This window comes from Rattus norvegicus, chromosome 19 (assembly GCF_036323735.1).
Source record: "Rattus norvegicus strain BN/NHsdMcwi chromosome 19, GRCr8, whole genome shotgun sequence".
Classification (NCBI taxonomy): Eukaryota; Metazoa; Chordata; class Mammalia; order Rodentia; family Muridae; genus Rattus; species Rattus norvegicus.
The window spans coordinates 49,988,566-50,003,051 of NC_086037.1; the positions used below are offsets into that span (position 1 = coordinate 49,988,566).

A 14,486-nucleotide genomic window follows, 5' to 3' on the forward strand; every position below is an offset into this window, starting at 1 on the left:
ATTTTTAAAAATTGTATATTCTTGCTTGAATTAATTATATGCAATTGTTTATAATTTTAAGGTTGTATATGGATTTCTCATTTATTGGTCTTCACAAAAAATGTATATGTATGTGATACATTTTCTTTTCATTCATTGATTCAGGTATCTTTGTTCCACCTCTTGCTGCTCCGCTTTCTGAGTACTGGGATTACAAGAGTGTGCCATCACACAACTACTTGTAAAATGTACCTCTTGTTAATATAGAGCATGATCAAAACATTATTTAAAACATTACTAAAATACTGGCAGGATGGTTCAGCATTAAAGGCTAGGCTCACAACCAAAAATATAAAACATTACTAAAAAACCTTAAAGGCAAATATTATTGTCTACTTTTGTATGATTATTTACCTTGATTTTGAAAGTTACAAAGATAGGTTTCTTTATTTTCTCACATGCTAGGAAGGTTACATAGATGTTTTATCACATGATTATCACTGGGAATGACCATCTTGAAACAGAATAGTCTTCGTCATTTGTTTAACTCTTTAGAGGATAGCTTAATATTTTCAAATACCCTTAAGAATGGAGTTAAATGGGAAGAATGGAATTAAATGGAATTAGTTAGTATACATTTAGAGATTAGAGAAATAAATCTAATAATTTTTAATTTATTATGAAGTAAAATACAGATTATATCTATATAGAAGGAATATGTAGGCTGATGAATTACGATAGATCTAATCTCCTAATAACTACTTTCAAGATAACAAAGTAAAACTTTGATATCACACCAATCCCCTCTGTATGCATATATGATTATAACCTTTCTCTACTCAAAAGTAATCATTATCTCAGTTTTTATAGTAATTACCTTCTCTTTCTGTATGGTGTTAGTACATGCTTAGTCTTTCTATATAAAATCGTTTCCTGATTTAAATGGACTTAGTTGAAAAAGTTAATACTTAACTATTTTTGAATTAAATACATTCTTGGGGAATATAAATTCTGTCTCCCTCTACCTTCTTTCCTCCCCACTGATTTTCTGGTGCTAGAGCTCAAGCTTGGGGCTGTTCTTCATTCTTCTATACCCACAGCTTAAGAAACACAAACTTTGAAAAAGCCAGTAAAGCTGACCCAGTGGTAATGGGTTATCAATGCTAATATATATATATCATTAAAGTTGTACACGGTTCCCATTTGGTAATTTGACTGGCTGTTCTGGCAGAGGACCTAAATTAATTCCCAAAGCCCACAGTGCAGTTTGTGTGTGAAACTTTACAGTTCTTGATGTCTTATATTTCTTATATTTTGCTTGTTGTACTGTATGAAATGTACTTTGCTACCCATTCATCGGGTTCAGCTTAAGTTATATCAAGCCCTTCTCAAGTCTTTTTTTGGTTCTTTTTTTTCGGAGCTGGGGACCGAACCCAGGGCCTTGTGCTTCCTAGGCAAGCGCTGTACCACTGAGCTAAATCCCCAACCCCCCTTCTCAAGTCTTAACCATCTTCTACTTTGGAATTTCCACAGTGCTTAATTTTTTCCTCTCTTATTTTCCCTTTCTACCTCTCCTGACTTGGACCACTTTCCTTCCTTCCTCTTGCCCCTCTTACGCTTATTTTTTTCTGTGTGTGGTTTGTTTGCTTTGGGGTTTTGTTTGTTTGTTGAGACAAGGTCTCATCTAGCACAAGCTCACCAGGAAATCCCTGTATAACCAGAACCAGAGTTAGACTATTGATCCTCCTAACTCTAGCTTGTAAGTGCTGGAGGTAGAAGCATATGCTGCCACTCCCACCTACCTCTTAGTTATGTTTGAGCATTTATCAAGCTGTATGTTGAAACAGCTATAAATATATCTGTCCTTCCCTTCCTTGAGATCCCATAAAATGAAGACCTTATTCTCTGTGTCCCCGAGTTATACATAGTGTTTGTGCATTGTGTTTACTTGGTAAATGAACTTCTTTCAAAAAAGTTTGTTCTGGCCCTGGGTTCGGTCCCCAGCTCCGAAAAAAAAGAAGCAAAAAAAAAAAAAGTTTGTCTGAGAGCTAGAAGTATTTTGTTTTATTTTGTTTTGAGACAAGGTTTCTCTCTGTAGCTCTAGCTCCCCTAGAATCACTTTGTAACCTCAAACTCCAAAGAAATCCACTGCCTCTTCTTCCTGAGTTTGGGAATTAAGAAAGTACACCAACACTCTTAGCTTCTACATAGATTTTAATAAAAATACTTAAATTTGATGATTTGTGTTAATTGACTAAAAGTGTACACAGCTTTCAGACTTGCCAAAAAGTTGGTGCAAAAACAGGCAACTGCAGTGTCACTTGTCTGTGCAAAAGCACTTCAAAGGAAGATGGTGGCAGTAGAAGGCAAAGCATGTAGGTCAGTCCTGCTTGGGAACTTCACAGAATATAGTTGGAGAGATTCAAAAGAAAAATGTGTTTGTCAGCTGAACAGACTGGGGAAAACTTCTGTGCAAAGAAATGAACAAATATTGGATGGAGCTTGTCAAGCCAGAGAGTATGGTCAGCCTTTCTGCAATAAATGCATACATTTTCAGCAATAACCAAGAATTAATGGAACAGTTACTTAGAAGTTTTCATACCTATCTTGGGTTAGAGAAAGTTTTTGTGACAGATCTTACTGTGTAACTCTCAAGCCAGAGAATCTCCTAGTGCTAGGATTAAACATATGCCACTGTGTTTAGCACAGATTGTCTATTTTAATAAATACTTTTTTTTATTAGTTTACAGTGTTGTCACTTGAACATATTTTGATGTTTTTATGATGGTTGTGAACAAAAGTAAAACTCGTTGACAGAGGTGCCAAATAATTTGTCATTCAGATAGAATATTCCATTAGCATGTCAACAATTGAGAGCCTGGGCTTTGTAGTTAGGCCCAATCCACATTCCTGTTCAATCACTTTCCATTCTCTGAGATCCCAGTTTTATCACAGAAAGAAATTGTAAGAGTTCAATGAGGATCACTTAGAAAGCACTTAATACGGTGCTCAGCCCATGTGTGCCAGCAAAAAGAATAGTTCTAAAGTGCTTCCGTAGTGCTGAAAGCTCTGCCTGGTGCTGGCTCCAGCTAATCGAATTGTCTGGCTGATGGAGCATCCTTTTAGTTCTCTAAAGTGTATTGGGCACTAAAGCATTATGACCTAGAAGGTAGAAAAAAACAGTTAAATTTTCATCAATGATTTAAGATCCTCTAGTCCGGCATTTCTCAACCTGTGGTTCACAGCCCCTTTGAGGGTTGAACAGCCCTTGTACAGGGAACACAAAACAGATATCCTGTATATCATATATTTATATTGTAATTCATAACAGTAGAAAATTACAGTAATAAAGTAGCAACAAGAATAATTTCATGGTTGGGGGTTATCACAACATAAGGAACTGAATTAAAGGGTTACAGCATTAGTAAGGTTGAGAACCACTGTTCTAGTTACTTACGTCAATAATTTGAAATATTAGTTCTCTTATAGAGCTGTCATCTAAAAGCCCTGGGCTGGAATCTGTCTCCAGAGTACACACTGGCAACTGAAGAAGGCATTGTAGTCTGTGTGTCTTGTGTTTTGTGTATATATATTTTTTGCCCTTCTCCACTGTATTCCTGTTTTACCTATGAGTACTTCCTAAAAGCTTATTTCTTGCTCTTTACCTCTTTTTAAAAAGCAACAGTGGAAGAAAACATTTCCTCCCTATGATTCAAACTCTTTGGATCTATGTATGGTTACCATGGAGCGGAGGAGAGGCCAGCTTAATCTGCATAGCAAGTTTCAGACCATCATCCATATTTAGTGAGGCCCTGTCTAAAACCACACAAGGACACATACACAATCAAATATCTTTGGGATTTAAACATATCTAATTCACATAAAAATAAAACTCCCAGAAAAATTGACATGCTCTCTTTCCAACAGTTTCCTGGCAGAAGGAAGAACAAGAAATTATGCCATAGTTTTGAACCAGGGCATCTGCACAAATATAGTTTAGCAGTAGGAAGTAGAGAGGATTAAGCTGAAAAATAAAATCTGTCAAGGGACATTAGAAACCATTTTCCCTGGAATAGAAAAGGCTGAGGCAGAAAAGAATAATATTGGTTCTAGTGGGTGGTCCTGATGCCTGACTGGAAATGAGAGCCAGGGGACAGTGCTAACTCATGGGTGGCACTGGGTAATGATCTTTGTAAGCCTGAGATTTTTGGCAGCAATGAACCATAGGGATGTTCACCACTGTTTGAATAACCTCTGAAGTCTCTAGCCTTGTTATACTAAAGTTGCATGGGTCCTGCTCATAAACACTTAATATGTATCTAAAGTGAATGTTGTATTTGAGGGAAGCAGAACTTCAAGTGGTTGGTGTCTCAAGCTTTTCAGTTTTCACTGTTGTTTTAATATGAAATTCCTTCCTCCATGTGCATGCTTCCAATTTGCCATTTGTAAAATGTCGTATTCTGTCTACCTTTTAATTGGCATGACAAATGATAAACTTTTTCTAAAATATTTTTAAAATAAATATCTCCTATCCTAAAAGAAAATACACATTTTAGTAGCCTTAACCAGATATTGTTAAGTAATCTTAAAATGAGATATAAACTTATGTGTAATATCTTACTATAAGTATTTTTAAGATGAATATGTTTGTTTGAACGTGCATAGTTCTCTAGTAGGTAACATAAGAAACTGAAACTAGAAACTAGTACAAATCAGATATGGGGGATGGGTGGCAAAATGGAGAGCTGTTGGGACTGAAGAGATGGTTCAGCATTTAAGAGTACAGACTGCTCTTGGAAAGCACTCAAACTTGGTTCCCAAGAACCTCCAGATCCAGGATATCTGACATGTTCTTGCTTCCATGGGTACCTGCACATACACTCAGAAACTCACACACATACGTGTAAATAAATCATGGGGGCTGGAAAGAGATGGCTCAGCAATTAAGAAGGCTAACTGCTTTTGCAGAGTTTGATTTTCAGCACCCATGTCAGCTGCTCATGTCAACTGCCTTCTAATTCCAGAGCCATTGTGGTCTGATGCCTCTGACCTTCCTGGACACCAGCACTAATGGACACACATTCACACAGAGATACATATAATTTTAAATTTAAAAAAAATTCTAAATGGAGGGCTTATCTTTGACTATATATCCTTACTACTTCATGGATCTGATATCACATACATCTGTTCTTTATTTAGGAAAGAAAGAAATTTTCATATAAGGGGCTGGAGAGATGGCTCAGCAGTTAAGAATATTCAGTGCTCTTACAGAGGACTAGACTTTGGTTTTCGGTAGCTACATTGGGTGTCAGAGGGCTCACAACCATCTGTAACTTCAGCTGCAGGGTATCTGGCACCACCTAGCCTTCTCAGGAACCACCATGCATGTATGTGTATAGACATGCAGACAAAACATAAATTTTTTTTTTAAGAAATAGAAAAATTGTCCTTGGTATAACACAGAATAATAAACAGAAAATTCTTTGTGTTCCGAATGTATTGGCAGATTAGCTTTCTTTGTTTTGTTTTGTTTTGTTTTGTTTTGTTTTGCTGAGGGAGTAACACTATGTTGCCTTAAGTGGGTCTCAAACATCTCATCTTCCCACCTTAGCCTCCCAAAGGCTGGTACATCCTGTAGTAAATAGGCTACGTTTTAGACAGCAAAACCCTTTCATCTGAATTTTGTACTGTGCCCCATTATATAAAGTAGAGAAAAGGTTACTGCTTTAGTCAAAGCAATAGAAATTATTGATCTTCCTCTGGGGTTCCTGGGTTGTTTTCAGGGACTCAGAGGATTACTTGGTAGTAGATTACTTGGGGACCTTTGATATGTAAAATTAACATTTGCTATAGCTGTGACATATATAACATTAAGCAACTTACAAAAGAAAATGTTTAATTGGCCTTAGGGTTCCAGGAGTTAGAGAGTCCATGATAGAACAGAGACATAGCTGCAGGAACTGAGAGCTCACTTCTTGGTTACAAAGTAGGAAGCAGAGAGGGAACTGACTCAAAATGGCAGGAGTCTTCTGAAACCTTAAAGCCTGCAGCTCTTGACATACTTTCTCCAGCAAGGCCAATGCCTCCTAATCCTCCCTGTTATCAACTGGAGATTTATTATAAGTACACTGTAGCTGTCTTCAGACACACCAGAAGAGGTCATCAGATCCTTTACAGATGGTTGTGAGCCACCATGTGGTTGCTGGGATTTGAACTCGGGTCCTCTGGAAGAGCAGTCAGTGCTCTTAACCGCTGAGCCATCTCTCCAGCCCTCTTGTGCTTTTCTTGGAGGCTAGATGGAATGTAGTATGTGGCTCACAATGTATCTATTAGGCTAATGGGCTTATCCTAATTTTAGACTGAAACACAAAGATACATTGCCAGAGTGTTTTAGATTTTAGCTTTTTTGGTGGTACCTATAAGACAGTTTCCAAGCAGCAAAAAAAGTTAAACTTTGCCTGGTTCTACTAACTACAGAGGTAGCAGTTTCCTAGACTAGAATAGTGCCTGGATAGTGTTTTGGTCATAGATGAAGTGGGAAAGTACTTCTCTTGTCTGTCTAGTAGCAGTTCATGTATTGTCTGTTGCAAGAGACTACTTTTAGTTTAATTGTCTGGACCTAAGCTAATAAAATACTGTTGGTACATTATTTGGCCACAAGTACTGCAACAAATTTTCCCTAGCATTATGTACAAAATGCTTCTCTCTGGTTAGATTATGAAGTATTAGTAAGTAGTTATTTTTTTTTTTTTTTGGTTCTTTTTTTCGGAGCTGGGGACCGAACCCAGGGCCTTGCGCTTCCTAGGTAAGCGCTCTACCACTGAGCTAAATCCCCAGCCCCAGTAAGTAGTTATTTTTGATACCATGGAATGAATTAATAATTACTGAATATTCTACCTTTTAAAGTTTACTTCTCAGCAAATGAGGAGACTTTAGATTAGAAACCACTTGGAAATAAACAATAAAACATTATATGAGTTTTAGACTTGTGGCAAATGTTTTTGGAGACTGTATAGTCCAAGCAAAAATAATAACTCATCCTCTGTTTATCTTAAATGCTTCAATATTTGTATTTTTAGCACATTTAACTTTGCACAAAATAACATTTTTTGTAAGAAAAAAATCATCATCTGTATTTGTATGTGTAATTCGGTGGTCAGAAGATAACTTGCAGTGATTGGTTCTCTTTTTGCACCATGTGAGTCCTAGGGGTTGAACTCAGGCTTGTCAGCAAATGCTTTTCCCCACTGAGCCATCTCTGACCTAGTTTTAACCTTTTTTAATGAGTTACAAGGGAAATGCATCAACTCAAGTCCTGAAATTTCTGTTTTGTATCTCTGAGCCTTAGCAACAGGAAGAAATAGCAGTGGCTGGATATGTCAGGTTTTTTTCTAGACTTAATTCCCTGTGTGTGGAGACATCACTAACTCTTCCATATTGCAGGCTTATCGACTGTATGAGAGTGAAGCCAAATCTCTTCAATACTAACTTTTAGTCAATTATCAAATATAAAGTAAATATGAGAAGGTCATATTTGTCTACATGTACATACTCAATGAATTGCAGCTCTTCTCAATGAGTAAAGCATTTCTCCACAGAGTTTTTCGCATTTGTTTTCTTTAATAAAAGAACAGCGATCAACTAGAACCTTTGATTTATTCAACTAGCCCCGTTCTTGGCTATTTCTCCCAAGTCCTTGCTAGTAACTGCTTTGTCATTCTTCTATATTCATCTTGTAATGACATCCTGGAAACTGGATTTGCTATATTTCTGAATGATGTTGTATTAAAAACGTAAGAAGCAGAACAGATAATATGTGGTCTGTAATGAATTGTCTAGATTAATTTTTTTTCTTTTATATTTTTTGGAACTGGGGACCGAACCCAGGGCCTGGCGCTTGCTAGGCAAGCGCTCTACCACTGAGCTAAATCCCCAACCCTATCTAGATTAATTTTTTTTTCTTTGACCCAATTGGTAAGATATAATTGCCCACTTATACATAAAAAGCCCAGTACCATCCATCCCTTAGGAACATTGATAACAACCTGTAAATACACAGAGCAGACTCTTAACATCCGCTGCATTGGCTTCTCCCCTCTCTCCGTCTCCTGTCTCCTCCTCCTCCTTCAAACTTCTCTTCCCAGTAAGGTTTCTTTTATGTATGTAGGTGCCCTTGTATTTGGAGCATAGATATTTAGGATTGAGAGCTTATCTTGGTGGATTTTTCTTTTGATGAATATGAAGTGTCCTTCCTTATCTTGTTTGATGACTTTTAGTTGAAAATCGATTTTATTCGATATTAGAATGGCTACTTCTCCTTGCTTCTTCAGACCATTTGCTTGAAAGTTATTTTCCAGCCTTTCACTCTGAGGTAGTGTCTGTCTTTGTCTCTGAGGTGTGTTTCCTGTAGGCAGCAGAATGCAGGGTGCTCATTGCGTATCCAGTTTGTTAATCTATGTCTTTTTATTGGAGAATTGAGACCATTGATGTTGAGTAGATTAATTTTTAAAAGCAAACTATGGCCTTGATGTTTAGAGTAAGTTCCGAGAGAATTTCTTTGCCATTACTTACTATCCAGAGAACTTCCTCTCAAATATCCAACGTATGTTAGAAATGGCCAAAATTTACATGAGATGTGGATTTCTGTGAATTTGAGGCTAACCAGAGCTACACAGTAAGACCCTATGTTTAAAAACAAAAAACAAAACAAAAAACAGCCAAAATTGATAGCATAGCTTCTCAAAGAAAGTCTTATCTGTAGAAGCTAGTCACAGGTCTGTTTCTGTATGTTTTCCTTCAGACAGCCTGTCCATCTTCCTTCCATCTCTAGAGCTCTCATTCTCTGGTCTGCTTCTTATTTTTGGTCCTACTTTTCATTCCTGACAGGGAGTGACTGAAAGTCACAACACAAGCAAATAGCAAGGTTACTTTTCTTTACTCTTGTTTCCCATTCTTTCTATCAAAATATACAATGTTGTAGACAAGTGTCCCTTGGCTGTTTCAACACAGCCAGAACTAGTACAAAAAGACTCCAGCTGTTGGTGACTCACCCATTTGAAATTGTTTCATTATCGTGAATAAAATTTGAAAATAACATCAAAGACAAAGACTATACTAGTCACAAAGTATTGTATTGGTAGGTTAGTGATTTATAAATATATAATTGGGATTGATTTTCTTTAGTGTTTCCTCATTGCTCAGCCTCTTTCTGACCTTCACTGACTGAAACCAGATACCTATATCACAGTCTCTGCTTCTGCAGAATTGACTGGTCTTTACAGCCCGCTTGGCATTGATTGTGTGGAGTTTAAATAGATTTTCTGGTACATGGGCACCCATAGCTTTTTATCTCATCTGGCTCTACATCATAACATTACTGTGAATATTCTAACTGAAAGGAGTATGTGAAACTGAGTTGTGAGAAGTCTCCTGACAAATTCATCTGCTAGGTGAATTTTATTTTGTTCAAAATTAAATAAGGCAAGCTGTCTTTTTGGTGTGTTTATTTGGCTTTTGGTTTTTTCTTTTTGGTTGTTTGGGCACGGGGTCTCCTAGCTGACCTGGACCTTGCTGTGTAGTCAGATTGGCCTCAGACATAAGATCTGCCTGTCTCTGCTTCTAGAGGGCCATTACACAAGGCAGTACAAATGACAAATGTACAAATGACATAATGTTCTTAATTGATAACACAGTTCTGGATGATCTAACCAAAGCCATCTTAAGGCTGGCTGTAAACCTAGCCTTGGTACTGGTTGTGCCTCATTTGTAGAATGCATTCTCAGTGTGCACAGACCCTGGCTGTAATGCCTAGCACTAAAAAGATAAAATTTGACTTTAGGTAGGTCAGGAATGTTCTTTCTCTAAGAACTGTTTTTTGAAACAAGATTTTGCTCAGGTTGTTGGCCCTAATCACACTCCTGGTCTTCCTGCCTCAGCCTTGCTGGTGCTAGAATCTACTTCTGTGTGTCATGCTCAGCCTAAGTAATAAGATCTCTTTGTTAAATGTGTTTCATATGTAATCAAACATTACATAGACAATAGAAAAGTTAATTGATGCTTTAGTACACGATTCCAGAAATTTAGCTAAATAAATCATAGAGGTAATTAAAGTTATTGACTGCTGGCATATATCAGATTCGCCAAGAACAACATGCATGGAAGTTGAACGTGGTTGTGGCTTGATCTAGAGAGAAAATGATAGAGGTAGTCGAAATGGCCAAATTAAGGACATCTTTCCAGATGAACCATTAGAATTCATTGTTGGGTATGGGGAAAGGACAGCTAAAGGTAACCCAAGGTTTTCTGCCTTAATTTACAACTGGCAAAATGAAGTTACCATTATCTAAAAATTAAAAACTTGTGTTGCAGGAATCCGGTTCTGGATACAAATAGATGTTTGTACTTAGCCAACATTTGGAAGGACTGAAAAAACTGTAAAATATATTAGAATCTGTACAAGAAACTAAAAGAAAAATGTTGCATGTGGGGAGCTAGTAAGATACCTCAGTGATAAAGGCACTTTCTGCCAAGCCTGATTACCTGAGCTTAGTGCTCAGTACCTCCTTCTCTTCCAGATGATTGTATTTAGGCCCCAGTGCCCATGTCAGGCAGCTCACAACCATCTCTCTGTAACTCTGTCTTCATGGAATCTGACTCCCTCTTCTGGATCCCATAGACTCCTGCATGTACAACACACATAAACTATTAAATAAAAAATAAATCTTTACTTTTAAAGTTGTACATGGACCAAAGGGGCAATATATTATATATATTTTTTAGACTGCCAGAGAGTAGCATACATGATACTTTACTTGATATATGTTACCTATTAAGTGATTGGCCATAGGTAGTTTAAATAGGGTATGCATTCTTCAGTGGACCTTGAAATGCTCAGTGTTTGTAATTACTGTTTCTTAATTGTTAAATACTATCAAAAAGAATACTTAGAGGTGTGTTCTATTTTTAATTTTCACTTATAAAACTAATATTCTGAATTTAATTTCTTTTTTTGGTTTTACAAGACAGTGTTTCTCTTTAATCCTTGGCTTTCAGGAACATGCTCTGTAGACCAGCCTAGCCTCGAACTTAGAGATCTGCTTGCTTCTGCCTCCCAAATGCTGGGATTAAAGGCATATGCTACAACTACCCAGTTTTGGATTTTATTTCTTGAGATTTCTAGTTAAAATTCATTTAGCAGAGATTAAATTTGTTGTTATATTTTGTTGTTGTTTTTGTTCTTTTGAGACAGAGTTTCTCTGTGTAATCACCGTGGCTGTTCTCAAAAACACTGTTGTAGACCAGGCTGGCTTTGAACTCAGAAAGATGCCCCTGCCTCTTCTGAGTGCTGGGGTTACAGGCATGTACCATCAGGCCCAGCCATTCGATTTCTTTATAAAATGGAAAAAAACTAATAGTACCTCTGTAAGTTGTTGGAACCTATTTAGTTATTCATGAAGATTACTCGAAGACAGTGCCTAGCATATAATTGTTGCTTAAGTAAATGTCAGCTATTACTAAAAGAAAAGGTTTGCTTCTAAGATGATTAATCATATTAGTGAAATAAAGTTAAATCTCTTATTATGGGCTGGAGAGATGGCTCAATGGTTAAGAGCACTGACTGCCCTTCCAGAGATCCTGGGTTCAGTTCCCACGACCATCTAATGGGATCTGATGCCCTCTTCTGGTGTGTCTGAAGACAGCTACCATGTACTCATGTACATAAATAAATCTAAAACAAAACAACACAAAAATACCCCTCTAATTCTAAAAATAGACCAATAGACTTTTTTCTTTTATATATAATATATGTGCATGATACCCGTTTGAATATAAAATTATTGTTGTTGAGTATTACAAAATGTCATATAGTTGTAATTGCCTTGGCTGTGAAAATATTCATTGGAAAGTTTTTGGCTGTGAACATCTTTGTATGACACTGTGTCTTAATATCTTGTGTATCTGTTAAGTTTTCAAACCATATATATGACTTCATATTACAATCTTGTCATTGCAGGCAAGAAGACAGCAAGACCCTAGTCCTGGTTCTAATTTAGGTGGTGATGATCTCAAGCTTCGTTAATAGGAGCACAGCACATGTGCCCCCCATCTCTACATACACACTGCTTCTAGTTGGTATAAATAACTCATTGTGCGACCAGAAACTGTGATAACTGGAGGTACTACAGTATATTTCATGACCTGAGGCAGAAAAGACACCATTAGCTGCCATGGTTTTGCACTATAATACCTGCATTTCTGATTTTTAAAACATGTAGCCAGTAATAATTTGAAATTTTTTTCTATGCAAGCTTATCTTGTTGGCATTATTTTAGTTGGGTTGAAAGTATCTACTTTCTTCATTTTAACTTAAAAGTTCATGTCATTTAGAAACAAGATAAGAAATTAAAATTTATATCAGGGTTGCTTAAAATTCTTTTGTACTTTCAGACTAGTTGGTTATACAGCTTTTCTTCTTAGATAAGGGTTCTTGGTTTTTGTTTGTTTTCTCTATATCATTTTGTGTTTTTGTATTCTGCACCATTTTACAAATTAAAATGTGTTTTCTGGTTTTTTTTTTTTTTACAAGCTAAGAACCTAGAATAGAGCTGTCTGCCGCAGCCTCCTAAAACAAAAGTTTACAATTGTTAAAGCCACAGTATCCTTTTAATTGCTAATAATCAACCTTTCTTTCCCTTTTAAACATAAAAATTTAAATTAGTATTAATTTTTGTCTCAGATCTTGTTTCAAGTTATATTCTGTAATCATAAGTTAGGTAGAGATATTCTTCATAGGTGATAATGTTCTACAGAAATGCCCAAAGAAGTCACAGACTGGCTTCTGTTTTATTCAGGGATTTTTTTTTTTTAATCAGTCAGAAAAAGGATACTGGAACTTCTTGTATGTAACAGCATATTAAACTGGAGGCAGTGATAAATCAGCTACAGAAGTAAGTAAATTGTATTAAAATAATGTTTAAGATAGCTGCTTTCATGTGTATTTTGTATTGCATGCTTTTGTAGAAACAAAATTGATGATGGAGATTAGTCTTAGAAAATATTCATCTGTGCAGAAGATACATTTTCTTCCATTAATTCTGGGCAAAACATTCACAGTTATATATGATGGTATTTTACAAAAGGACTATTAATAGTGCCTTTTGAGATGAATCAGTATAACAATATTTTTAAAACAGGCTTAGTGTCAAATTACAATTTTTTTAACTATAAAAACTGGAAAAAAGTGCTAAGTCATTGGCACATGCTTACAGATACTTTTCGTGGTCATATTCATTAAATGTTACTACATTTCTGAATTTTTGCAAAAATGTATTTTATCATAAAATGGCATTATTTTAGAGAATTTTAAAAACTGACATGGTCAATTCAGAAAAGTCTGAATAAGGTCATTGCATTTAAAAAGCATATAAAGATACTTGATTGTGGAGGTGTGACTCATTGTATATAGGTCTTATAATTCATAAACAAGTACCCTGTATCTCAAAATAAAGATATTTGTTATATATTTGAAGTCGTGCATGATAAGCATTGTGTTTGAATTATTATAAACAATGTGTTACAAAAGACCATGCTGACCTTGTATTGTTACCAAGCACTATGAATGGATTTGGTTGGTATTTGGTGTGCGGTTCACATGTTTACACTCTGTGCCGTAATTCCTTTGGGGAATTACCTTTTTAAAGTGATCCTTCATTTTTTAAAATAACATGTTGATGGTACATTTTCTCTGTTGCTTCTGGCCAAGAGCTTTCAGTCCAGCAGTAAAAAGATCACATGGTACTCCTGTTGTTGCCATCCCTCTGTAAATAGTGAATGTTTCTTACTAGTTCTGCACTGCTTCTGTCTGTCTTAATGCTGGCGTTAAGATCATATACTCCTTTTCTCCGGTAGTGCAGGTTTTGAAAATTACTTTTAAGTTATTGATGCAATTTCATGTTTTTTCATAATCTATATTTAAGATGACATCATTGCATCATTTTTTTCTAAATTCATCTCCATTAAAACTTGCCTTAAGCTACCAGATTGCTTTGCTATTAGCTTTACTGTACATCTGTATGTTTTATTTACTTTCACATTAAAATTCTGTGTAGTGAAAACAGTCTTGACTCTTCATTGGTACGTGATCTTTTCTATCCTACTACTAGCTACAATTCTTTTATCCTTTTTAACCTGTTTTAAATAATAACAACAACAGTGCCATCTAGTGGTCATATCTTCTAATTCCAAAGAGGCCCTTTAAATCAATGTGAATAATTTCCCATTATATGATATGGCTTTCAAAAAGTCTGATTGAAGTGAGAGCAGGAGTTCAAGGTCATCCTGGGCTATATGTTCTCAATAACTGAAATAGACTAGAGAGATGACTCTGAGGTTAAGAGCTTTAGTTGTTGCTAAAGGTTACAGGAGTGTGATTCCCAGCACCCAGACAAGTTCATCCCAGTACCCAGGAAACCAGTGCCTCTTTCTGGCCTCTGTGACCATGGCAC

General features: G+C 36.2%; 1 protein-coding gene across 4 annotated transcripts in view; it reads left to right on the plus strand.

Moving 5' to 3' along the window:
* Cbfb (core-binding factor subunit beta) overlaps positions 1 to 14,096 on the plus strand; it is a 47,529-nt gene extending 33,433 nt beyond the window's left edge. For all 4 annotated transcript variants that reach the window (XM_006255502.5, NM_001013191.1, XM_039097826.2 and 1 more), the window contains one exon: positions 11,996 to 14,096. In XM_006255502.5, the coding sequence (XP_006255564.1) occupies positions 11,996 to 12,061 (66 nt within the window). In that variant the 3' untranslated portion in view covers positions 12,062 to 14,096. The remainder of the gene's footprint in view (positions 1 to 11,995) is intronic.
* Positions 14,097 to 14,486: the final 390 nt, after the last annotated feature.